Source organism: Muscardinus avellanarius (genome assembly GCF_963383645.1).
Source record: "Muscardinus avellanarius genome assembly, chromosome: 8".
Taxonomy (NCBI): domain Eukaryota; kingdom Metazoa; phylum Chordata; class Mammalia; order Rodentia; family Gliridae; genus Muscardinus; species Muscardinus avellanarius.
The window spans coordinates 110018052-110045901 of record NC_137794.1 but is presented as its reverse complement, the minus strand read 5'-3'; the positions used below and the strand labels follow the sequence as shown (position 1 = coordinate 110045901).

The 27850-nt window shown below is 42.8% G+C and overlaps 1 protein-coding gene across 1 annotated transcript; it reads left to right on the top strand.

Annotated features, from left to right (window-relative positions):
• Nucleotides 1–1723: 1723 nt before the first annotated feature.
• On the top strand, nt 1724–27850 carry RSPH3 (radial spoke head 3; the record flags this gene model as incomplete). Its single annotated transcript, XM_080700156.1, has 8 exons — nt 1724–2229; nt 9007–9094; nt 19183–19324; nt 21133–21278; nt 22540–22743; nt 25050–25212; nt 26930–27016; nt 27573–27850. 8 exons carry the CDS (start codon nt 1724–1726, stop codon nt 27848–27850), a joined length of 1614 nt encoding a protein of 537 aa, XP_080556282.1.

The following is a 27850-nucleotide window of genomic DNA, read 5'->3' as shown; positions in this document are numbered from 1 at the left end:
TCCTCAGCTTGACTCTTACTGACCTGGGGTCCCAGACACTGTAAACAAAAATTCCCTGTGCCTGCCACAGCCACGGAGCCTGTGAGCACAATAAAATGGTTATTAGGTGTGATGATTATCTTATGGTCAACTTGAGTAGGCCACAGGGTGCCTAGATATTTGGGTAAACATGCTGGTTTTATCTGTAAGGGTGTTTCTGGATGAGATGAACACTTCCATCAGTGGGCCAAGAAAAGCTGATTTCTCTCCCCAGTGACAATGGGCCTCATCCAACACACTGAAGGCTAAATGAACACATGGTAGGGTTAAGGAGAATGTGTTTACACACACACACTGCTGCTAAGCTGGGACATTCATCCTCCCCTGCTCTTAGACTGGCACTTACAGCAATGACGATTGCTCTTGCTTCAGTCCTTTGGGCTCAGATTGGAACTCCACTACAGCTCTCCTGAGCCTCCAGCCTGCAGAACAGTAACTTCTCAAACTCTAGTCAGACTAGCCAGGGCTTCGTAGTAAGATATTCTCTCTCTCTCTCTCTCTCTCTCTCTCTCTCTCTCTCTCTCTCTCTCTCTCTCACACACACACACACACACACACACACACACACACCATTAGTTATTTTTCTCTAGAGAACCCAAAACTATCATTTGAGCCACAACACTGCTTGCTATTCCTGAAGGCACAGAACTATCCTGAACTTCAGAATGTCCCTTTTTGTCAAGCAAGGTCAAAATGGATTTATTATTTTTTAAACCAGGAACTGGGTGGGGGTGGGGGGAATTAGGTAAAGACCAATTGGGTGATGTGTTTATGTGTGTCTCCACCATCTCGTACCCCATTAAGATGTATTACTACAATACACCAATAATTTTTTTTAATCAGGAACTTTATTAGAAATCTGTCCTGTAAAGAGAACAAATACAGGTGGGCATAGTGGCGCCCGCTTGTAATCCCAGCATTCGGGAGGTTGAGACCAGAGGATGGCAGTTCGCAGACAACCTCAGCTACCAGTGAGGCCCTTTGCAATTCAGTGAGACCCTGTTTCAAAATAAAGAATAAAAAATTGGGCCAGGGGTGTAGCTCAGAGGTAGAATGCCCCTGGGTTCCATCCCTAGTACCAAAAAAAAAAAAAGTGTTCACATGGCTATTGCACAGTAGCACCAGGATTCCAGCAGAGGCAGCACTTTGAATTAAAGGTGCAACAACAGATAAAGAATTAATCATAACGGACACATAGACTTCACTTCCACGAACCGTCAACTTGGCTAGCCCTGAATGCAAAGCACCTGCGCTTCTGGGCGCAGACCCACCCCTCGATGCTCGTCTTCCGAGCCTGGGGCCTGATGGATCGGACTTTGGGAACTATGCCTTCCTTTTGACTCAACCTGTCCCCCTCTTTCCCTAAGTCAGAGGTCTGTGGAGCGACCTGTGGCTCGTCGTGACCGAGGCCCGCTTCCGTGCACGGGCAGCCGGGGATGCCCGCGGGCAGCGGAGGGCGGGAGCACCCGGGAGCCTCTCCCCGCCCCGACACGTAACAGAGCTGGGAGCCTGTCCGCCCAGGGCCTGTCACCGCTGGGCAGCCGGGAGCGCGGCGGCGCAGCGGGAGGAGAGACAGCGAGGGCACCCCTGAAAGAGCAGGAGCGCACGGGCCTGAGAGAATGCCGGCGACACCAGCCTCGCAACGCCGCACGCGGAGCCGGGGCCAGCCCCACACGCCGCCGCAATGCCCACGGCCTGCGCCCGAGGACCTCCAACGCGCAGGCGCGCCAGCCGACCGGGCCTGGGTGGGCGGGGCCACAATCCGGAAGTGCCGCTCGACCAGGGCCTCCTCGGGAAACCCGCCGGCCGGAACTGCCTGGAGGTCCCGCCCCCAGGCGGAACTTCTGGTTGCTGGGCAACCGGAGCGGGCGCGGCGGACCAGCTTGGTGCTGGCGCGAGCGAGTCGAGTGTCGCGCCCGCCGCCTGCGCTGGCCAGCCCCCGGCCGGCCCACCCCTCCCCGCGCCGCGGCACCCCTGCCCTTGGCACCACCTACATCTCTCCGGCTCCCACGACTCCCTAGCGCCCACCTGCTTTAAAGCCAGGCTCCACCGAAAGCGAGGCGGCCCCGCGCCCGACATGGCCTCCACGATGGCCCGCGCCTCTCGGGACATGGGCACCTACAGCTACACCAGCCGGCCCCGGGCGCTGCCCTGCCAGCGCCGCCGGTACCGGGACCGCGTGTTGCCGCAGTGAGTGACCACCCAGCCCTCCGCGCTCCGCTAGCACCCTCCTGCCCGGCCAGGGCCGCCCGGGCGCTCTGTCCGCCCCCACTCTGCCAAAATAAAATTCCTGCCCTAAATAACTCCCATTATATTCAGGAGGGACCCCGAGGGGCCTCTTAGTTCCCTTTAGTGATACTGAGATGACCCATAACGTGCACAGTTGTCGTATGTCATAAAGTTTAAATCGACCAGTGTGTTTTGAGGACCCTCCACATACCAAATACTTCCCTGGGAGCATTCACCACGTTTTCTTAATTCATAGTGCTGCGAAGTTGGTTTCAAAACTCTGTTATGCAAATGAGGAAACTGAGTTACAAAGGTGACAATGTAAATTGATAGTCAAAAACAGCTCTTCCCACACCAGTCTTTGGGCAAGAATTTGATTATCCCTACATGCGATTCCGAACATTGTATTTTTCTCTGATGAGTTTTTGCAGATATTAAAATATCCGTATTTAAACTGGGTGTGGTGGCACACGCTTGTAATCCCAGCATTTGAGAGGCTGAGACAGGAGGATTGCGGTTTGAGAACAGCCTCCGGTACTACTTAGTGAAGCCCTTTGCAACTCTGAGACCCTGTTTCAAAATAAAAATTAGGGCTGGGGCTGTAGCTCGAAGGTAGAATGCCCCTGGGTTCCATCCCAGTACCGGGGGGAAAAATCCATATTTACAAAAAGAGCATAAACTGCATGATTCTCTTAAAATTGTTGGCATAAACCCCAAATTTTGGAATCAGCAGAATTTCACAAGAAGGCAGCTGCGTGGAAGCAGCAAGTGTTGCATCTTTTGCTCACCTGGGACAGCGCCTGGCATGTATTATTTGCAAAAACAAAAAAGAAAGAAAGAAAACGAAATAACCCCTTCCAAAAACACTGATAAATTTAACTGGTCGCTCACAAATTACCATTAAATCAGACCAACAAATTAGAAATGAGAATCAATGTTGGTTCATTTAAGGATAGTTTTTTTAATAGTTGATTTTTATATTGAAATAACCTGTTAGTAATGCAGAAACTTCATTTCTTAGTACCAGAGTAATGCAGAAGACATAATAAAATCTCAATTTCAAGAAAATAGCTGCTTACAAATTGTGTGTGTGTGTGTGTGTTTGTGTGTGTGTGTTACTGGGATGGAAACCAGGGACATTTCTACCACTGAGCTATACCCCAGGGTTTTTTTTATTTTTATTTTAACTTAAGGCTCTCCCTAAGTTACACTGTATTGGTCTTGAACCTGCAATCCTCCTGTTTCAGCCTCTCAAGTATGCTGTCATGCCCAGCTTCTTAGATTGTAATCTCTGACATCGGCAGTGTAAGGATGATACACTTCTATAATGTCTTTATGAATAATGACATTATTATGAAATGAAATTCATAATATTCAATGAAAATATCGAAAAGTATTCAGCTGGATGTGGGGCACACACCTGAATCCTAGTACTTCGGAAATTGAGACAGGGAATCACAGGTATGAGGCTAGTCTCAGCAATATAGAGATAAAATAGGGCTGGGGGTGTAGCTTGATAATGCCTCCGGGTTCAGCCTCCAGTACCAAAAGTGTCCAGAAGAACACCGTTAGTTAAACTTGATGTGAAGGACTAGATGGCCTTATCCAAAGATAGTATACTTTTATGTCAGTTCTTCTATATTCTGTAAGGTCTTTAGTCCTATCTTGTTTAAAATTCCACATTGAACTAGATAAATCTTTTTGTGTTCTAGGTGACACACGACTGGAATGGGTGATTCAATATGGGTGAGGGAGTCAAGGTTCCAAGTAATCTTGATATAACAACTGAAACCAAACAATGGAATTCAGTTGGATAACTAATGTTCTATATTTAGGTATGAAAAGTCAGTTAAACAAACACAGAAATGGGAATATCTGATTTTTCATTCAGAAAGATCTAGAATATATATATGCACATATATATGCCACAATGAATCCCTCTACTCTGTATAATTATAATGCAACAATATAAAAGGAAAAGAAGTTTAACACGAGTCTAGTGTGAGTTAGACTTCCACCTTCTCATAGAATGATAAATCTTAAACTGAAAGAGAACATGTGAATACTTCTCATTTACCAAGAAAAGACTATCATACCGGTTAAATATCCCTAAACATCCCTGGGAGTATGAAACTTTTTGAGTGCCAGCACGGCACAACAAGTAGAAAATTTCATATCTGACCTTATTTGATTAGTCATAGTCAAACACAGGCACAGTAAAAAGATTATTTAAAATTGCCTTCAAGGCTGGGCGTGGTGGCACATGCTTATAATCCCCACTTGGGAGGCAGAGACAGGAGGATCGCACAGGTTCGAAGCCAGCCTCGCTGGCTTAAGAGACACTGTTTCCAAATAAAAATATAAAATAGGTCTGGGAGTGTAGCCTGGAGGTAAAAGGGTTTCCAGGAACCCCAGTACTACAAAAAAAATTGCCTTCAAGTTATTTATATAAGGTATATATGGAAAATCTTGGGTCTCATTATGCAAATATTCCAAAATTCAAAAATAATATGAAATCTGAAATACTTCTTGTCCCAAGCATTTCAGATATGAAAACTCGTGTATCTTTTATGTGTTTGTTCATAGTGATCATGAACTCTGATTACATCCGTTTTTAGGCACGTTCCTGAGGAAAATTATAATGACATCCTCATTTTACAAATCCTTTGGTAAAGAATGTATATACAGTCCAATAAAATAATATTTTAATGCAGAGAAAATTAAAAATTACAATAGAGTATATCTTTTATTTGGCCCTAATCAAATGAGGCCTAAAAATCTGGTTGGCAGAGAGAAAAATGGTAGTCCAAAGATGTTCTCGTCCTAATTCCCAGAACTTGTGAATATATTACCTTATGTGGTGAAAGGAACTTTGAGCTATGACTAAGGATCTTAAAATGAGATTGTCCTGGATTATCCAGGTGGGCCAGTATAGTCACAGTGAGTGAGAGAAGGCACTGTGGTCATTGCAGCAGAGGCTGGAGCCATGGAGACGCTGACCTCAAGGAGCCACAAACAGGAGCTAGGGAATCCTCTAGAGGGAAGAAACGGCAAGAAGCATCCTCCTCTAGAGCCCCCAAGAAACGCATCCCTTTAACACCTTGATTTTAGCCCAGGGAAACTCGATGGGGCCTTGAGCTCCAGGGTTCTAAGAGCACATCTGTGTTGTTTCAAGCCAGTAGAGTCGTGGCGGTTACTGCAGGAATAGGGAAGTAGCACAGTTCACAGATTTGTATTCCTTGTTAACTTCACCCAGATCTCCCTATTTTCTCGTTTCCTTCCCCAGTGCCTGTTTTTCTTCACTCATTCCCATATCAAAATAAGGAAACAATGTCATTCGGTGATTGAGTGAGTATTGCTAGTTTAGTAGTCCTATGAGCCAATGGCTTCTTAGTCTATAAATAACTTGTAGACATTTTCAAGTGAGAAATGAGCCAGGGGAACTCTAAAATTGCTGATCTTTCAGGTACACTCTGGAAGCATGTGATTTTCTAGAGAACAACTCCCTGAGTGCCACCAAGGGCCTGGGAGAGGACCTTATGTTTAATTTCCACCCTTGCATCTAGCAGCCCTTCTTCCTTTTCTCTCTGAACCCACCTCTGTCTTTCTGCTACAGGTTTCCAGATGTATATTGGATCATGTTTTGAGTTCCTATTTTATATTTCATTAATAGTTTAGTGTTACATGGGCAAAAGCTTAAAATGTCACCTTGTAAGGTTTAATTTCCTGCTGGGTTTATACATCCATTTATCTCCGCCAGATTTTTTTTTTTTTTTTTTTTTTTGGTGGTACTGGGGTTCCTGGAAGCCCTTCTACCTCCGGACTACACTCCCAGACCTATTTTTTACATTTTCATTTTGGAAATAGGGTCTCCTAAGCCAGCGCGCGTGGCTGGCTTCGAACCTGCGCGATCCTCCTGTCTCTGCCTCCCAAGCGCGGGGATTACAAGCGTGCGCCACCACGCCCGGCGGCCTCCGCCAGATTTTTTATTTTTTATTTCTTTGTGTGTGGTACTGGGGGTGGAACCCAGAGGCTTTCTACCTCCGGGCTGTGCTCCCAGACCTATTTTTTAAAATATTTTATTTGGAAATAGGGTCTCACTAAGTTGATAAGAGCCTCACTAAGTAGCTAAGGCTGGCTTCGAACCTGTGCAATCCTCTTGTTTCAGCCTCCCAAGCCTGGGGATTACAAGTGTGTGCCACCACTCCCAACTCTCAGATTTAAAGGTAATGGTGTATAGTAATAATAACTACTGCCTTTTATTAAGCACCTGCTAGAGTGCCTGATATTCTAACCCTCACAGTAACTCAAGAAGTAGGTGTCATCACTTCCATTTCCCTAAGATCACATAACGTATTATGGCCATGATCTAACTCGGATCTGTTTGATCATCCAACCCCTGCGTTTTCATTCTCAACCACTTGAGGACCAGTTAGCTATGCTAATAGTACTGTCAAAGCAATCAACTTTATTTTCTGAATCAATCATTGAGTAACTTAATATATGTCAACATGCTGGCATCTGGAGAGAGACTGGTGAAAAAAAGACAGGTTTGGGCCAGGCATGGTGGTGCCCGCCTTTACTCCCAGTACTTGGGAGGCTGAGACAGGAAGACCACAGATTAGAGAATGACCTCAGCAATGCAGCGAGACTTTCAGCAACTTAGTGAGTCCCTGTCTCAAAATACAAAATAAAATAAGACACACACACACACACACACACACACACACACACACACGGCTCCATCCTCATGAGACTTTCCAAATGCTGAGAAGGATCAGCAACAGGTGTCAGTTCCTGAACTGCAGAAAGAAAGAGGCACCAAGTCGGTGAGATCGTGTGCGGGATCACCAGCCTAGGTGAGGATCGACGTTAAGACCTGAAGACCGATAGGCAGTGTCCAGGATGTAGAGGGGGTGGGGCGAAGCATAGGAGAGGGGTGCATTCCAGAAAAAAGAAACAGCAGGTACACAGCTCCCGCGGGAGAGAGGAGTCTGGTCTATTGGAGAGCCCTACTAGGCCAACATAGTCGGAGAACTGGAGGGCCTCATACAGGGACCCACTTGGGGATGGCGAGGGCAGCAGAGGCAGGCTGGGTGGAGCTGCAGAGGCCTTGTTGGAGGATTTCACAAAGTATTATATCCTGTTGAAGCAAATAAGTAATAAACACAAGAATAAATAAGTATAAAGTCAACCATCTGCCTCCCTCTACTCCTGCTTCCCTGCTATAACCAAATTTATTGATGTTATGTTTTTCTTCTCCTTCTACACACATATAGGAACGTGTGTATAGATTTATTTATAAATATAATCACTCTGCAATTGGCTTTTTCCCCTGTTAAACTATAATCTCTTCCCCCCTATTTTATTTGTGTCTACATGCACATATATGTTTAATTTTATATAAATGGGCTCACAGCATTCATGCCTGGGGCATTCTTGGACAGCCTTATACCTCACCCCCTTCCCTTGCTTGCCCACCCCTGCGCCCAAGGGTAACCATGTTCACAACTTTGTGTAAATTGTTTTGTACTGCACTCTTCAGTGAAGGAGTAGCCAACTGGAGCTGAGCACGGCGGGAGTAACAAGTGGGAATGGGAGAGCTAAAAATAAAGCTGGTGTGTGGTTCGTAAGTGAAGCCTTGCGTCCAGATGGATGAGGCCATGTATGGAGAGAGAGCTGCGCCTGCGGGGCTCCTTCAGTGCAGAAGGAGCCGCTGGGGAGGCTCTGAGGGGAGAGCTCTGAAGGGAGGCTCCGAGGGGAGGCTCCGAGGGGAGGCTCTGAGGGGAGAGCTCTGAGGGGAGACTCCGAGGGGAGATCTCTGAGGGGAGACTCCGAGGGGAGAGCTCTGAGGGGAGGCTCCGAGGGAAGAGCTCTCGGGGAGATCTCTGAGGGGAGGCTCTGAGGGGAGATCTCTGAGGGGAGAGCTCTGAGGGGAGAGCTCTGAGGGGAGGCTCTGAAGGGGAGAGCTCTGAGGGGAGGCTCTGAGTGAAGCCGCCGTGCATCTGTGCTTCTCGCTTGGATCATGCTGGAAAGTAAAAATTTTACTGACCTCTCAAACAATACTTTAAAAAAGAAAAACAGCTCTTTTTTTAAACACTGAATTTTTTTTCCTTAATTCGTGTAACTTTTAAATCCTAAAACCAAGCCTTTTTTTTTTCTGGTTTTCCAGGGAAGGTCTCTTCAGATGGACCATTTTCATATTTGTTAAATAGACTTAGAGATTTATAGCCTGAATCCAGCTCTGCCATTTACTTGCAAGTTTGCCTCTTCTGTCAAATAAGACCTTAGTTCTAACTTAAAGCTTAATATGAGCAATAAGCAAAATAATGTATGTGAAAGGGCCTGGCTGATAGTAAGCATTAATAAGTGATCGCCATTAGTCTCCTTATTTTATGGACCACACTAAAATAGAAACCAGTTTTCTTTTTTTTTTTTTTTTTTTTCCAGTTCTGGGGATGGAACCCAGGGGCATTCTGCCACCGAGCTACACCCTCAGCTCTATTTTTTATTCTATATTTGAAACATAGTCTCACTGAGTTGCAAAGAGTCTCACTAAGTAGTAGCTGAGCCTGTCTCGGCCTCCCAAATGCTGGGATTACAAGTGTACGCCACCATGCCCGACTAGAAATCAGTTTTCTTAAAATAGTTTTATCTTGGTCTAAATCCTATTGACCTAATTCATAGACATCATCAATATTCTATTAAATATTTTATTTCGGATTTGCTCTTTTACAGAGATGAAGAACCTATGAATTATGGAAACATAATGTATGACAGGAGGGTGATCCGAGGCAACACCTACGCCCTCCAGACAGGGCCGCTGGTAAGCCGACTTGAGTCGTCTAGCACGGAGCACTCAGACTTGATGGTGGAGGGCCCGTTCGTATTGGTGTTACCTTCTAATCCAAGATTTAGAATGTGAAATAAAGTTGAATTACTAGAAACAAATAAAATTTTAAAAAAGACAAACAGGCACTGGAGTTGAGGCTCGGAGCTGGAATGCTTGCCTCACAGGACAAGGGCCTCGGTTCCTTCAGCATTAGCACACGCGCGCACGCACACACACACACACACACACACACACACACACACACATACACACACACACACACACACACGCGGAGATGCACAAGTAAAAGCACAGTCAGTGGTGCTTGCCAGGCGCTGCAGAGGGGATTCCTCTCTAATGGGGAGTTTCAGCTTTGAAGATAGATTGTGGTGATGGTGATTGAACAGTGTGCATATACTGAATGCCACTACATTGCACACTGTAATCCCAGTGCTTGGGAGGCTGAGGGGAGGATCGCAGGTTTGAGGACAGCTTAGCAACATAGACTCAGCCACATAGTGAGACCCTGTTTCCAAGCAAAAAATAAAAAGGGCTCAGGCTATAACCTGGAGGTCGAATACCCCTGGGTTCAATCCTCATTACCACACACAACAACAAAAAAAGAACTTTTAAATTTTACAAGTCCAATTTTTTAATTCTGCAAAATCTTAACAAACTGTTCTAAAAGTTTCTAAATTTTAACTCTCAGTTTCTGCACTTAAATTGTTACAGACCAGTTTAAACAGTTCACAAATAGCACTAGTCTTTGGATAGCACATTCTAATACATGTAGGGTTATTTGGGTTATCTCATACTCTACTATTATTATTAATCAAAAACTCTGAATTATACTTCTGCAATTGAGTCAGCATATATTTGTTGACTTTTGACTCCTGTGCTGGGTACAAGAGATACAGAGAGGAGTAAGACATAGTATGATTTAAGGGTAGTGATTTCTTGGCACAGAAATGAAATATAGTGAATCTGTAAGCAATACAGAGCATATAAGTGACTGGCACAAGGTGACTAAATGTGGAATGTTAGTCTGAGGCAGTGGCCCCCTACACATGGGTCTGCATCGGAATCACCTGGGAAGCCTACAGAACATGCTGGCCCACCCTGGATCTCCAGCATTAGAACCTTCAGGGTTTAGACGTGTGTGTGTGTGTGTGTGTGTGTGTGTGTGTGTGTGTGTGTGTGTGTGTATTTACTGTGGAATGAACCTAGGGGCATTCTACCTGCAGCTGCATTCTCTGCCCTATTTTATTTTTTATTTTAAAACAGGGTCTCACTGAGGTTGGCTGCAAACCTCCTGCCTCAGCCTCCCAAGTTCTGAGATTATAGGTGCATGCCAACATGCCTGACAAAAATATGCCTTTTTAATGTACTTCTCCAGACAATTCTAGTATAGCCACCACAGGGACCACATTTGGAAACAGAAGCTCAAACATGTGATCTGGACATAGATTTCTGTATTTTCTTATAGTAGTTCCATTAAACACTAACATACCTAGGACAGAAGTGGAAAGGAGAGTCATCTTTTTTTATTTCTTTGTTCAGTCAGCACCTTACCTTAAAGTCTGCAGTGAGACATCCAGTTCCATGTAAGCAGGAATTCCCACACTCCTTCCTAGTCCTCCTTCTTATAACTAAAACCATCCAGACGCAACACAGCTATCACACAGGAAGACTGAAAGGTGGAAAGAAGCAGCTGCTGCCTGGCCAGGGACTTAGGACTTGAGGAGTGGCACAGTCCTGAGTTCCTGGGCTTTCCTTTGCCTCCCACACCCTTCATTTGGGAATGGAGAAGCCTACACCCTGGAACCACCAACAAGCACAACTTCCAAAAAGTCTACTTCCTCTACCAAGTCCTAAAAAAAGGGCAGCACTGCAGACCAGAAAATACTTTCAACAATGCTGCTTCTACTGCAGCCAGCAACTAATGGCAAAACTGCCATACTCCTCCCAGCACTTCAGTGAGTCTAAGTGGGGCCTGCACTTCTGTCCCCAGCAGTCAGTCCTATTCTTCCACTGAGGTGGGGTCAACAAAGGTGCAGCAGGAGCTGAGCTTCCACCCTCACCATGGACAGCAAGGTGGCAAAAGGTGATACAATTAACGCCTCACTGTCGTGCCAGCAGGAGACTGAATTTTCATTCTGTTATTGACAAGGAGGAAGAAAGTGATGTGTGTCAGTGCTAGTGGCTGTTCTCATCCCCTGGACCAAACACTGTTGTCAGCAGAGCCTGGTGAGGAGCTGAACTACCACCCCTACCTGGTACCAATGAGGTGGTACATGTTGGCCCTCTGCTTTTGCTGTGGTGGTGTCAGCAGGGCCCAGCAGGGAGATGAACTTCCAATTGCACCCACCCTTACACACAAAAACAAAAGGGCAGCATGTCTCCTCTTCGTCCTCCCTAGAACATAGCAACTCTGAACAACCTCTGAGAACCAGCACCTACATTTTCTTTTCAAACAGACATTATTTTTCTACAAATCTATTTGTATGCTTTGCAGTTAATGGCAGAATAAATGCGACTTGCCATATGTTTCCATTATCATTCTCATTGCTGAACCCAAACACCCGACATGCACCGAGGAAGAAGGTTTATTGCTCGCAGGTCTGGAAATTTCAGAGGTCATAGCCCAGTTTGGAGCCAACATCTGGGGCTAAAGGGCCTCGGCATCTTGGCAGGGAACAGAGATAAAAAGCAGAGACACTATAGCTGGACAGGCAAAGTCACACACCATGCACCCAGCTGTTGCCCACACCCTAGGGTTCATCCTCTCCAGCCCCATCCTACCAAATGTGGATCTGAAGGACATATTAAATCTAAACCATAGCACCATAGAACTAAAGAAAGGAACTGGATATAGTGTGATCCCCAACAATTCTGGTGGCTGAGGCAGGAGGATCACAAGTTTGAGACCAGCCTCAGCAACTTAGAACCTGTCCCAAGATAAAATAGGCTGGAGAGGGATCTCAGCGATAGAGCAACCCTGGGTTCGGTCCCCAGTGTCCATTATTGAAGGAGGGAAGAAGGAAGGAGCCAGCTTTACTGAAGCCTCCCTTGAGATAAGTCATGAAAAGGCTGTGTCCTTAACAGATGAGGAAGGGGAGACGAGGCAAAAACAGTTCTGCTAAGGACAACTGCCAAAATAAGCTACTCTGTACACAAATGAGGGGTCCCCATATATGCAGCCAAGTGATGCCCCAGATTCTGTGGACACTGGCTGAGTGCCTCTGATTCATTCAGGGTGAAACACAGGTTAAAGCTCAGTCACACAAAACTGGCTTTCACTTAAAATGCCAGGTGCAAGCAGTTTGTGACATATACTTCTGTTCCGTTGCTATGAATCAGTGTTGACATGTCCCCCTCCAGATCAGTTAATTTGCTAGGGTTTTTCAGAACTCAGGGAAATACTTTCCTAATATGTACCAATATGTTATAAAGGACATTTCAGAGGATACTGCTGAACAGCCTGATTGGAAGAGAGGTAGAGGCTAGGGTATGTGAGGAGAGATGCATTCTTCCCGTGGCCTGCGCTGGGTACCACCCTCCAGGAACCTTCCCACGTTCAGCTCTCAGCAAGCCCATCAGAGCTTTCTGGGCTTTGTGGAGGTTTCATTATGTAGGTATGGTTGATTACATCATGGAGCTTTGGAATCAACCTAGCCTCAGCCCCTCTCCCCCTCCCAGAGGTGGGGCTGAAAGTTCCACCTTTCTAATCATTATCTTTGTGGTGATAAGGCCCCATCCTTTTTTTTTTTTTTTTTTTTTTGGTGGTACTGGGGGTGGAACCCACGGGTCTACACTCCCAGACCTATTTTATATTTTATTTGGAAACAGGGTCTCACTAAGTTGCTGAAAGCATCACTAAGTAGCTGAGGCTGGCTTCGAACCTGCGCGACCCTCCTGTCTCAGCCTCCCAAGCATGGGGATTACAAGCGTGTGCCACCATGCCTGGCTTCAGGCCTGAAGCTCTAGGACATCCTAGCCACCAGTCCTGTTACTGCCATACAAAAGACGTCCTTAGAGCTCTGTAAATTCCAAAGGTTTAGGAGTTATATGCCAAGAGATGAGAAAAGCTGAGTGTGTGTACACAGAGGAGGTGCACATTCTGTGTATCTTATAATCACAATATCACAAGTACAAACAAAAAACATGAAATGGGCCAATTCTTCAAACTACAAATTACTACAATTCACCTAATGAAATTAGAAATTCTGAATAGTCCTATTACCTATGAAACTGAATTTCTAATTTTGAGGTTTCCAAAAAAATATTCAGGCAGGCTGTGGTGATGCACACTTGTGATCCCAGCATTTGGGAGGCTGAGAATGAAGGCTCACAGTTCATGGACAGCCTCAGCTATTTAGTGAGGCCCTCCACTCCCAGTACCAAGTATATATATATATATATATATATATTCAGGCCAAGATGGTTTCACTGGAGAATTCTTCCAAGCATTGAAAGCATTAGCACCAATTCTACATAGTCTTTTCCAGAAAGTGAGGAGCAATTCCGAACTCACCTTATGAGGCTAACTTTCCTCTGATAACATAAATCAAAGAGAAAACAGTACAAACACACAAAAATAAGGCAATATCTCTCCTGAACTTCCATGCAGAAATCCTCAATAAAATATTAGCATACAAGTCAGGCGTGGTGGTGGACGCTTGTAATCCCAGCATTTGGGAGGCTGAGACTGGAGGATGGCAGTTCACGGACAGCCTCAGCTACTACTTAGTGAGGCCTGATTCTACCCAGAGGTAGAATGTCCTGGGTTCCATACCCAGTGCCACCAAAAAAAATAGCAAACAGAATCCAGCAATAAATACAAATATATATATTACATACACATAAGTATATATCACACATGATATATAGATGTAGATATATATATCATGACCAAGCAGTAATGCAGGGAAATCCCAATATTTATAAATCAATGTAATCCATCTTTGGTTAAAGAAGAAAAATTCCATAGTCCTATTCATTGGTGATAAAATTCAGCTCATGAAAAACACAACAAACTGAGAATTGAGAACTTCCTCAAGTTGAGGAAGAAATATCCATAGTGGAGAAAGGCAAATTGCTTTCCTCCTAAGATTTGGAACAAAGTAAGGATGTCTGATTTCACCACTTTTATTGAACAAGATGCTAGAATTTGTAGCAAATACTAGATCCAGACCAGAAAGGAAGAAATAAAAATTTGCAATTGCAGGTGACAAGACTATCCACATAGAAAATCTCCAGACATAAGAAATGAGTTCAGCAACATCACAAGATCAGTGTATATTTTTGTACACTAGAAAAAAATGTGGAAAATAAAATGTAAGACAATACCATTTATAATCACTCTCCAACAAACAGGGAAACCTAACTGTAAAACTAGAAAACATGCACAGGATAAACATTACAAAATTCTTTTTTTTTTTTTTTTTTTTTGGTGGTATTGAGGTTCCTGGAAGCCCTTCTACCTCCAGGCTACACTCCCAGACCTATTTTATACTTTTTATTTGGAAATAGGGTCTCTTAAGCCAGCACAGCTGGCTTCGAACCAGCGCGATCCTCCTGTCTCCGCCTCCCAAGTGCGGGGATGACAAGCGTGCGCCACCACACCCGGCAACATTACAAAATTCTGATGAAAAAGTCAAGATCTAGATAAATGGAGACACATACCATGTACATGGTTTAGAAGATTCACCATGATAAAGCTGTTACTACTCCAAATAGAGCTGTAAATTTGGTTTTATTCTTATTGAATATCAACAGACTTATGTAGATAGAGACAAGACTTTTTTTAAGACTTCTTTTCTCTTTTTTGTATGTGTATGTGGTGCCGGGGATAACATGCAGGGCCTTATGCATGTTGAACATAAGCTCTACCACTGACCCTACCCTCAGCCCCTAGAAAAGCTTATTCTAAAATTTATATGGAAAGGCAAAGGAATTAGAACTTAACACTAACTTTAAGAGGATGATTTAAGTGGGAGGAATCACTTTACCCATGTTAAATCACTGGACCCAAGGGTTAAGACTCACTGTATAGACATAGTAATCAAGAGGGGGAGAGACTGATGGAGGAAGGGGCCCGTGAGCCAGTGGCGCAGAAAAGTACACCAGCACAGATGCACTCAGGAGTGAAGATAACAAGTTGCTAGATCACTAGATAGCCATAGGCAAGAAATTAAATAAACGTTGACCTTAACCGCATACCATATACAGAAATTAAATGGGCCATGGATTTAAACTTGAAGCTATGAAGCTTCTAGGAAAAAAATATAGGAGAAAACCGTTTAAAACCTGAGCTAGGTGAAGAGCACTTGGATGTAACACAAAAAGCATGATCCATAAGATAAAAAGTAGTAAATATGACTTGAAAATTAAAAATTTGTGGCAAAAAATCCATGTAAGATGATGAGAATACAAACTGCAAGAAAAAAAAGTATTTGCCACATATACAGCAGAATATGCAAAGAACTTCCAAAACTCAGAAGTAAAAAGCAAAACAAAAAACTAACCTAATTAGGAAATATTCAAAAGATAAACAGACCTTTTACCAAAGAGGAGAAAACATGTATGACAGAGTTACACATTAAAAAATAGTTCAAGCCAGGCTATTTAAAAATAGCAAAAACAGCAGGTGCTTATGAGAATGTAGCACAACTAGAACTCCCTCATATGTTGCAGATAAGAATAAAAATGGTACATCCACTCTGGAAAATTTTTCCACTGTTAGGTGTAAAACTTGACATGCACTTATTGTTCAACCTCATAATTTCACTCTTAGATATTCAGCCCAAATAAATGGAAATTTATGCATTCAAGCCTATATATAAGCCTTCATAACAGCTTAGCCCAAAACTAGAAACATATCCTAAGTGTCATTCAGAAGGTAAATAGTAAAAGATAAGCTCTGCTACATCCATACAATCCACTACTCATTTTTTTAAAAAGGAGATTGGGTGTATGAAGTATTGATATGTTTTGTAACAACCTAGATCTCAATGAGATTGTGCTTAGTTAAAAAATCTGAAAAGCTTACATACTTATATGATTACTTGTATATAACATTCTCAAGTAAAACTTATTTCAAAAGAGCTAGTAGGATTTTGAATGTTCCCAACACAAAGAAATGATATACCAATAACTAATCACTAATCTATCTTTACAAATTATATACATGACATAGGAAACCTCATAAATATGTACAACTACTTTGTGTCAATTTAAAAAATAAAAAAAATTTTTAAACCTGTAGAAGCAGAGAACAAAATACTGGTGTCAAGGGACAGAGGTGGGTGGGGCACTTGGCACTCCTTGTGGTGATGGGGCAGGCCTAAATCTTGACCGCAGTGGTGGTTTCATGAATCTGTATATGGGATAAAAATCTCATCAAACTATACACATAGACACAGCACAAATCTGTGCATGTAAAAATTATGAAAACTAGCCAGGCATGGTGGCATATGCTTGTAATTCCAGTACTTAGGAGGCTGAGACAAGAGGAGCACAGGTTCATGGCCAGCCTCAGCTACTTGGTGAGGCTCTCCGCAACTCAGTGAGACCCTGATTCAAAATAAAGAATAAAAACTAATGCCGGGGGTATGGCTTGGAGGTAGAATACCCCTGGGTTCAAGCCTCATTACCACAAAAAAAATTGTGAAAACTGAATAACAGTATCTGTTGACTATAAAGATTTGTTAGTATTTTTCCAATTTTAAGTTCCTCATTTGGTATTGTGTTACAATTACATAACATGTCAGCATTGGGGGAAGCTGGATGAAGGATACACAGAACTCTACTATTTTTCAATTTTCTGTGTGATTATTTTAAAATAGGACTTTTAAACGTATGTATGTATGTGTGTGCGTGTGTGTATGTATGTATGTATGTATGCGTGTGTGTGTATGCGTGTGTGTGTATGTGTGTGTGTGTGCGTGTGTGTGTATGTGTTCTAACTAGATCTTGAAACAGATTGAGCAACTACATTTCTACAATAAGCTTACTGGGTTTAACACTCCAAGTCTTTAAGGAGCTAACATTATAGTCCTATTCCATAAAGAAAATGGAAACAATGAAGCACAGTATTTGGAGTAGTGTAGAATATACACAGAGAAAAAATGTTCACTGAATGATCCCAAAATGATAATTAGTATTATCCTAATTGTACTAGGAAAAAGTGGAACGGTCTTTCTTTTCTTGATGTGATTATGTTATCATAAAAGGATAAGATAATTCGAGGAAGAGCTGTTCTCTGCCGGGTATTATATTAGGCTCATTACATTATCCTCTCTTTTTTTTTCTTACAACCAAAACCATAGGTATTATTAGTGTTCTCGTACAGAGGAGGAAACTGAGTATCTAAAAATTTAGGTCTTTAGCCTGAGCTTTACTAATTATAGTAAATAAATTGAAGAATTGAAATTTAAGCTTCAGAGAGAGTGCTATTGTTTATACTACAAAATGCAAATATGGGGAAAGTTTATAATAGATAATATTGAATTAGACAGTATAAACTGGGTGCAGTGGTGCATGCCTGCAATCTCAGTAAGGGAGGCTGAGACAGGAGGATCACAGGTTCAAGGACAGCCTCAGCAAGTAGTGAGACTCTTTTAACCTCGTGAGACCCTGTTTTCAAAGAAGAAATAAAACTCGGGTGGGGATATAGCTTGGAGGTAGAATGCCTCTGGCTTCAATCCCCAGTGCTACACACAAAAAAATATAAAGCAGGTATGGTATCATCACAGCTTCAAAACCGCTATTCTGTTAAATGATGGGATCATAGCTGGTTTTCTCTTTTTTGAAAACTTTGATGTTGTTCCATTGTCATTTCAACTAAAATGAAAATGTGTTTATAATTTTAATTTTAAATATTACTACTTTTCATTCAAAAATACTTTTACAATACCCTCTTCCTTTTCATATCAGCCCTAATACCGACCAGCTATAGAGAAAGACTACAAAGATATAGATACCAAATTAAGGACCTCCAAATGTTGTAGAACTACTGAAGAATTTCAGTCCTTTAATCAACTTGTGTGTGTGTGGGGGGGGTGTCTGAGGATGGAACCCGGGGCACTCGACCTCCAAGCTACACCCCCTGCCCTATTTTTTATTCGTTATTTTGAAATCGGATCTCACTGAGTAAACAACTTATTTTGTGGACTTGGAGAGGCTTTTTCTTGAACTGCAGATGTTTTTTGTAAGCTAATACATTTTTTAATAAAATTCAAATGAAGTTCATATTTTTTTAAGTTGCAGGGTTGTTGTTGTTGTTGTTGTTGTTGTTGTTGTTGCGGGTCTGCGATGGAACCCAGAGGCATTTGACCTCTGAGCTACATACCCTGCCCTATTTTCTATTCTTTATTTTGAAATAGGGTCTAAGTCGCAGAAAGCCTCACTAAGTAGCTGAGGCTGTCCGCAAACTGCGATCCTCCAGTCTCAGCCTCCCGAATGCTGAAATTACAAGTGTGTGTCGCCACGCCCAGCTTATAGTGTATTTTAATTTCATAACTACATATTGAAATTTATAATAGCAGAATAGTTATATATCACTCAAATGTTTTTACCATCAATTTGTTCCAGGTAACACATCTTTTGAAGTTACTTTTCTGCTTTCTTTTTTAAGGACAGGAGAGTTGTCTGAATTGGGTTATCAGGCCCTTGGAGCTTGAAATCTGTTCCAAGCTCCAGCGAAGGAGGCATCCTCCGGCCAGCATCGGGGCTTCTCCTTCCCAGTCTGCCCTTGCAGGGAGCCCGGCTCTCTGGGAACTCACTCCCGGCTCTGCGGGAGGGCCCTGTTAGGGTGCTATTGACCCTAGCCTCAGACCTTCCCAAGGGACACGGGTGGAGTGACGTGGCGCACTCAGCTCATAGCCCCACACTATTCTGCTTTTCTTAAGATACCTTTGCATTACCTAACAGTTCCAATAAAATTTTAATCGAGTCACTAATAATCAAGAAGCGTCACCGTGACATGCTTTTATACTACCAAGAATTACTTTTGGAATAACAGTTCCTATATGCTTTGAGAAATCTTTTCTAACTTTAAGAAGCGTTTCTTTCCCTCTTAGCCTGGGCAGCCTGATCCCCTCCAGCTTCAGAAGGAGCAGCAGGCTAAGAGGAGGGCCCTTGCCCGGAAGCGGGCGCAGGAGCAGCTCAGGCCGCAGACTCCCGAGCCTGTGGAAGGCAGGAGGCACACGGATGTGCAGACAGGTACGGCCTGCCTTTGCTTGCTGCTCTGTCAGTTCATTTCTATTTGGCCTTTATGCTATTTATGTATCTCCTGGGCTACTCAGTGCTTCCCAGTTTATGGTAGGCAAACCCATTCATGACGCAAATTACATAGAGAGTGTATGTTATTATCACATTGGACATGGCTGGAAGTTTGGATGGTTTTCTTTTCAGTTTTATAGCCGAGCATGAGGATGCATGCCTATAAATACCAGTACTTGGCAGACTGAGACAGGAGGATTGCCAACTCAGCAATGTCCCAAGACCCTCAGTAACCTAGTGAGACCCTGTTTCAAAAAATAGAAAGGACTGGGGTTGTAACTCGGAGGTAGAATGCCCCTGGGTTCAATCCTCCGTACCACCACACACAAAAAAAAATTCTCTCAGCCCTTTTCATATTCTATTTTGAAATGGAATTATTTCTTACAGCCCAACATAAATTGCTGTTCTTTTCATCAGGGCTTATATGAGAGGGAGTAATGCCGATGTGTTTTGGCATTTGATCTGTCTTTCAAGAGGCATGAGCACACTCGTCTGAATTATCTGCCTTCCACGGCAGCCTCCTGCTCTCCCTCCAGCTCACGCAGTCCGCAGAGCCGGCAGGTGCAGGCTTTCCCCCGCCTCGCTGTTCCCTGCTCCAGGGCTGACTGGACCCGCGGGTCTGGTTGTGATGACCTAAAGCACTTGTGCTTACCTTGGACTGGTGTTACTGCCTCAGGTTCACCTTGGCCCTGCCAAGGTGGTGAACACTCTCACTGGGATCACTTTTGTGTTAGGGAGGAAGAGACTATCCCACGTGCTCCCCCATGGGCAGGAAGAGACTATCCCTCGTCCTCCCCCGTGGGCACACCTTGAAGCCACGCCTGCAATGAGTTGTGACAGCCTGTGAGAGCCGGGCTTCCAGGCGTTGGTGTTGGTTTACACCATCAGAGGACTAAGTGGCTCCTTAGCTGCTCTGTTGAGCATTTCCTCAGAGGCTGGGCCAGGTGCGTTACTTCTGCTCCTCTGGCATTGAAAGATTCACTCTGACAAGTAATCATGATTCCTTTTCCACATGAAGAAACAGACCCAGAGGGGATGCATCCTGGCGGGTCTCGTGGTCCCATCTCACTCCGGAGCTTGTGTACCACGCAGTGCTACCTTGCCCTGGCTTCGTATACATTATTCCTAATGTGAGCTTTGTTCTCATACCCCTGCTTATAATGTGTACGAGAGAGATCCCCAACTCACATGGTGACTTGGCGATGATTTTTAAAATACCTGGGGATTCTCAAATCCTTGTACATTTACTATCTTGGGACTCAGTTACATATATCTATTATTAGCTAGTCATCCCTTGTTATACTGGGTATGGAACTCAGGGGCAGTCTACCTCCAAGCTACACCCCCAACCCTATATTTTATTATTAATTTTGAAACAGGGTCTCACTAAGTTGCACAGGACCTCTGAGTAGCTGAGGCTGTCCTTAAACCATGATCCTCCAGTCTCTACCTCCCAAATGCTGGGATTACAAGCGTGCGCCACCACGCCCAGCTTTAATTCCATTTCTAATGCAAAGTTCAGTGATTTTTAGACACTGGTAAATGTTCCAGCCTGACTGACTTAGGCTGATCTTCCAAATGTGTAAAATTCTTAGTTTGATATGTGACTCATTCCCCACATTTGGATACTTTCATTCTAGAACTGATTTCAGATCTATTCTGTGGTGAAGAAACTAAACTTTTGAATATATATGTGTACTTGAAATAGACCATAATTTTAAGCTCAATGTATATTATATTCTTCATAGAATTATACCTTGAAGAAATTGCTGATCGCATAATAGAAGTTGACATGGAATGCCAAACAGATGCATTTTTGGACAGACCACCAACACCGCTCTTTATTCCTGCCAAAACTGGCAGGGATGTGGCCACGCAGATTCTAGAAGGAGAGGTACAAGACATTTTTTGGCTTCCCTCTATCATCTTAGAAATGAGGTCATGTTAGATTTAGGTAGAGCCTAATATAAGCAAGAACCACTTCACAATGAGATTCTACTTTTTGGATTTCTTCCCAGATGTTATTTATAATAGTTTATCCTGTAGTACCCAGGAATATTTTTAAATACTATGCTATGATTTATCCCCTTTGCATCAGACATAAAATCATTAGAAATATTTTAGGATGTTTATATATCTTATATTCATTTGTTGACATATTTGCTTAATATACGTACATAAAATAGATTCGTGCCAAAGAAGGAAGGGCAAAAGAGTCTACTCTTAGTTGCCTGTGATTATATAACTTTAATAAAGAGTCTCTGTTAGAAAAATATTAATTATATTTTCATATCACTGTGAAATCATAAACAAGCCAGTTCATGAAATTAAAGGAACCAATGATTATATGAATAGGGACTTAAGTGAGTTTTAAGACTTGGGGAAACTTAGAAGTACTGTCATTAAAATTGGAAAATAAAGTAAGTCTTCAGAAGATACATAGAAGGATGTATTTGCTTCTAAATTCTAAACATGAATCACTTAAAATATTGTTTTTGTTCCTTAGTTCATTAAACTTCTATTTAAAAAGTGGCCAGTAAGGCCGGGTGTGGTGGGCACGCTTGTGATCCCCGCGCTTGGGAGGCGGAGACAGGAGGATCACAGGTTCAAGACCAGCTTCAGCGCCGGGCGCGGTGGCTCACACTTGTCATCCCCGCGCTCGGGAGGCGGAGACAGGAGGGTCACTCAGGTTTGAAGCCAGCCTCGCTGGCTTAAGAGACCCTGTTTCCAAATAAAATATAAAATAGGTTTTATATTTTAAATATAAAATAGGTGTAACCCGGAGATAGAAGGGCTTCCAGGAACCCCAGTACCACCAAAAAAAAAAAAAACAGCCAGTAAACATCAAGCAAAAATGACAGAGAATAACAAAGGATGTTTCCCTTTGGTTTCAGAGTTTGATCTTAAATATTGAGTATCAAGGTTCATTTTAATAAATACATAGATTTTTCTCATAACTTTGACTTCATAGTTTTTTACCTGTAAACAAAGTGCTGTTCTGTGTACTTTGTACTGTTTTGAGACTTAGAAGCCATAAGACACCAGCACAGTGTCTAGCGCACAGACAGTACTTGATAAATATCTTATTACTGTTCATCTTTGTTTTTATTGCACACCAATTTCATGACTGAAGTCTTTTTCTTTGTGTGTCTAAGCTCTTTGACTTTGACCTTGAAGTGAAGCCGATGTTAGAAGTTCTGGTGGGGAAGACAATTGAGCAGGCGCTCTTGGAGGTCATGGAAGAAGAGGAGCTGGCCAACCTGCGGGCTAGTCAGTACGTATATGAAGAAATCCGGAACGTTGAGCTGGCCGAAGTGCAGCGACTGGAAGAGCAAGAGAGGAGACACCGAGAAGAAAAGGTACACTGTTCTACCTTCCTCTCCTGGCCTGTCTTTTACAGTCGTGTGGGGGTGGGGTGCACATGCACGTATGAACATGTGTGTGCACTTGGTCTTTGGATTGAGCGGAGGATGTCACACGTGGGAAGCTACAAGCCCAGCCCCTTTTAGTCTTCTGGTTATTTAATGTATTATGTTCAGAGTTACATATTATATGTCATAAAGCTAAAGGACTTTGGAAATAGGGGTTGGTGGAGTGTGTGTATGGGGATTGAGCCCAGAGATATTTTACTTCTTATCCCCACCCCCAGTTCTTTCTTTCTTTTTTTTTAATTTTAAAACAGGGTCTCACTAAGTTGCTGAGAGTATCACTAAATTGCTGAGGCTGGTCTTGAACTTGCAATCCTCCTGTCTCAGCCTTCCAATGGAAATAGGTTTTAAAAAGATCTATAATATTTGTTGCTTGGGTCTCTCCTATAGACATACTTTAGAACTACCTGGGTCCTTACTAAATATTTTTCAAGTAATAAGTGTTTAAGCCTTTTATTTATTTATTTATTTATTTATTTATTTATTGTGGTACTGGGGATTGAATCCAGGAGTATTCTACCTCTGAGCTACACTCCTAGCCCTATTTTTTTTCGTTACTTTTTCTTTTTAAACAGGGTCTCACTAAGTTGCAAAGAGCCTCACTAAGTAGCTGAGGCTGGCCTGCAATCCTCCTGGCTCAGCCTCCCAAGTACTGGGATTAGAAGCCTGCACCACCACGCCCAGCTTAGAACCTTTAGTATGAAAAATTTTACAACCCAGTTTGTAAAAACATGGCAACAGCCTGCAGTTAGGAAATCTAGATTCAGTAAAATCTTTTAGAATCTTTCTGCTTCTCCAATAACTGTCACCTTTCATTCTACATGGAATGATTAAATCTTAAGTAATTCCTGAGTAACTAAGCCAGTTAAAATAACTTCCCCAAAAGCCCCAGTTTGCTATGAAGACTAGTTTGCTTGTTGGAAACTCTACTCGATATCTCATTAAATAGACTTTAAGTTTTCCTCCAAGCAGAGCTTATGGTGAGGTTTGTGCAAATGCAAAACTGTGTTTACAAATATAAACACAAAGTATTATTGAAGTAATTCGTGAAATATTTATCAGAAATATTTATTTACACCAGGCACAATAGCACACACCTGTAATCCCAGTACTTACAAAGCTGAGACAGAGCCAGGCTTGGTGGCACAGGCTTGTAATCCCAGTACTCTGGAGGCTGATACAGGAGGATTGTGGCTCACGGCCACCCTCAGCTACTTAGTGAGGCCCTCTGCAACTCAGTGAGACTCTTTTTCAAAATAAAAAATAAAAAATAGGGCTGTGGCCAGATGTGGTGGCACATGCTGGTAATTCCAGCATTCAGGAGTCGGAGACTGGAGGATCACATTTCGCAAACAGCCTCAGTGACTTAGCAAGGCCCCTCGCAACTCAGTGAGACCCTGTTTCAAAAAATAAAAAAGACTAAAAAATACAACTGGGGGTGTAGCTTGGAGGTGCAATGCCCCTGGGTTCCATCCCCAGTACTGCAAAAAGACAAAATATATTAGTGTTCTCACTTCACGTGGGAGTAGAGAATAGTGCTCACTGGTCTCATGGTCGCCACTGCCTACAGAAAACAGCCACACAAAACAAGAGGTTTTCCAGTCCTTAGAACCATTCATTTATTAATTTAAAAACTTATTATAAATGGGTTGATTCATTAGTCTGAATTCTTTAATTGAATATGTCTTAGGCAATTGTGATGTTTCTGTCATTTTTACTTTATGATAATACTAATAAAAAACGCAGCCCCTAATCTCAGCTACTTGAGAGGCTGGGGGAGAAGAACTGAAAGTTCAAGGCCAGCCTGGGCAGTTTAGTGAGACTCTGCCTTGTAATAAAAGATAAAAAGGTCTGAGTGCATAGCTCCCTGGCAGAGCACTTGCCTGGCATACATGAAACCCTGGGTTCAGTCCTCAGTACCACCATCAAAAAATAAAAACCTCTACCTAACTATCATCCTATAGCCAAGCATGTATATCATAAATTATTTTACTTGAAAATGGGTCAGGAGATGAATTTTACCTTTACCTCCATCTTTTATATCCTTCTGAATTCAGTATCCGCTAGTTGAAACTTATTAAAGTCTTGCTGAAAAACAAGAAACTCTTTAATTTGTAGATACCTGGCTGACCATTTTTTGATAAATCCAAATTCTCCCACTCATGTAGTCCATTAATTTCGGTGTTTGAGGGCATAACACCTAAAGAACCTCTTGGACGCCGCTTTTCTCTGGGCAGGAGCGCCGGAAGAAACAGCAGTGGGAAATCGTACAGAAGCACACGGAGACTGCGCAGAAGATCTCCGCCCGCGCCTTCGCGCAGCGCTACCTGGCCGACCTGCTCCCCTCCGTGTTTGATAGTCTCAGGGATAGCGGCTACTTTTATGATCCCATTGAAAGAGGTGTGTGGAGATTTTTGTTTGATTAACTTTGTTATAATAAGCATCCTCTTAATACTTCAAATTTATTTTGTGCCCATTTTATTTTGAATTAGAATCGTTCTATTTCTGAAACAAAAAGTCAGTTATAGCCAGGCGTGGTGGCGCACGCTTGTAATCCCAGAATTCGGGAGGCCGAGACCGGAGGATCGCGGTTCACAGACAGCCTCAGCTACTTAATGAGGCTCTTTGCAACTCAGTGAGACTCTTGTTTCAAAATAAAGAATAAAAATTAGGGCTGGGGTGTAGCTCGGTGTAGCTAGTTCCACCCCCAGAACCACAAAAAAATACATAAAATATATAAAACATGGTATAAATTATAAAGTATATATGTATAAACAGTTGTTTACTAGAGTTTCTCAGCTGACTCTCTTTTTCACTCAAAAACCCTTTGGGTATATCACCTAAGGTACTTTTTCATTTAATTAGGTGCTTGTACTTTCCCAGGTACCGTGTTAGATGTTGGAGATTTTAAAAAAAGAAGAAAAGAAAGAAAGAGCCCTGATCCTGCCTTTGAGGAGCCCACTGCTTGTTGGCAATCCATTAGTCTCTCCTCGAGGCTCCTCTCTTAGCCAGACGTGACACAATCTCCTACCCTCTTTAGGTTAAACAGCACTTCCACTCACAGTGCTTTGTATACAGGTCCTATTTCATTGGCCAGTCGTATCTTGGGGCAGATGGTAGTAGTATTCACTTTTGCTGATTGTGTATTCAATTTAATAGAGATTGGATTATAAACAAATGTTACTGGTTTACATTTATTCCACACTTTCTAATTTGCATAGTGTTTTTCTTAAGGATATCATTTGATTCTCCTAATAACCCCATGGGGTAGATAGAACTAACATAATTTCCATTTTTCAGTAGCACAGACTGAAGCTCAGAGAAGTTAAAAAGCCTCACACTCAGTACCCAATACTCCAAAGTCTGCGGCTGACTCGGATCTCGACTTGGAGCCTCTGTTCTCATGCCGCCCTCTGTTCTCATGCCGCCCTCTGTTCTCCCTGCCGCCCTCTGTTCTCCATGCCACCATCCTACCTTCTTGAGTTCTAGCGAGGCTTCGCAGTGTTAGTCAAAAAACCAGCAACCACTCTTTCTATCATGAATTACCATCAAGGTCAATTAAAAGCTTGCAAATCTCATGCCTTAGATTTAATTGTTTATGGTAACAAATATTTTCTCAAACTCTCCATTGTCATTCTTTTGAAAAATACCAAATAGATACCTGTTCCCCCCCAAAAAAGCTATTTTAAAGCTTTAAAATGTATTCTTTTTCAGTACTGGGGATGGAACCCAGGGGTATTCTACCTCCGAGCAACACTCCCAGCCCTATTTTTTTGTTTGTTTTTGTTTTTGTTTTGGGGGGTAGGTTGGTGGTACTAGGGATGGAACCCCGGAGTATTCTACCTCCAAGCTATACCCCCTGCCCTATTTTTTATTCTTTATTTTGAAACAGGGTCTCACTGAGTTGCAAAGGACCTCACTAAAAGCTGAGGCTGCCCATGAACTACATGTGATCCTCCTGTCTCAGCCTCCCTAATGCTGGGATTACAAGCATGTGCCACCACACCTGGCTTAAAATGTATAATGGACCATGTTTTTATGTAACAACCTTAGGGGGAAAGCACACTCTTCTTGTCTATAATTTATTAAAACAACTTGGTGACATTTTCTGTTACAGATATTGAGATAGGATTCCTTCCATGGCTGATGAATGAAGTTGAAAAAACCATGGAATACAGCATGGTGGGAAGAGCGGTGTTGGACAGTAAGTTTGCTTATTTGTCATCTCTTAAGATCTCAGTGGAAAGAATATATTGAAGAAAGGTTTTAATTATACCATTTCAGTACTTAAACTTTAAGTATATCAGTTTTATTAACAGAGTTCAAACTTTTGCCCTAAATAAGATTCTTCTATAGTGTGAGTGTGAGTGTGTGTGTGTGTGTGTGTGTGTGTGTGTGTGTGTGTGTGTGTGTTTAAAGTAGTCTCGCTAAATTGCTGCGGGTCTCACTATGTTGCTGAGGCTAGCCTAGGACCTCTAATTCTCCTATTTCAGCCTCCCAAACACTAGGATTATAGGCATGCACTACCATGCCCAGCTCTTCTGCAGTTTTATTAGTATTAATATCTCCTGTCATTACTTTATAAGTGGTATTCCACTGGAACAAGCAGAGAATATCTCATATTCAACACATTAAGTGGTGCAAATGTTAAGAATGCTGACTTCTATACAAGACTGTGATAGAGGGGAGGGAGGAGGCCCAGTGGATGTTTTGTACTCATCTAAAATATGAGAAATCACAGTGACTTCTGAACTTTTCAGTGTTGATTCGCGAAGTGGTTGAAAAGAGGATGAATATGTTTGAGGAAGAGAGACCGGTGGCGTGGAAGTCGGAGGACGGGTTTGGCAGTTCTGGAGCGATGAGAGACCCCACAGTGGGTTACGAATTCCAGGACCCCAGCATATCACAGGCCCAGAGGCCACTGTTAGACAGAGACTACTCACAAAGAACACTCTATGAGAGAGGGCCGTCATCCCAAGAAAGGAAGTTCACAGATGAAGGAGAGTTCATGGAGCAGGATGAAGACCTAGAAGTATGA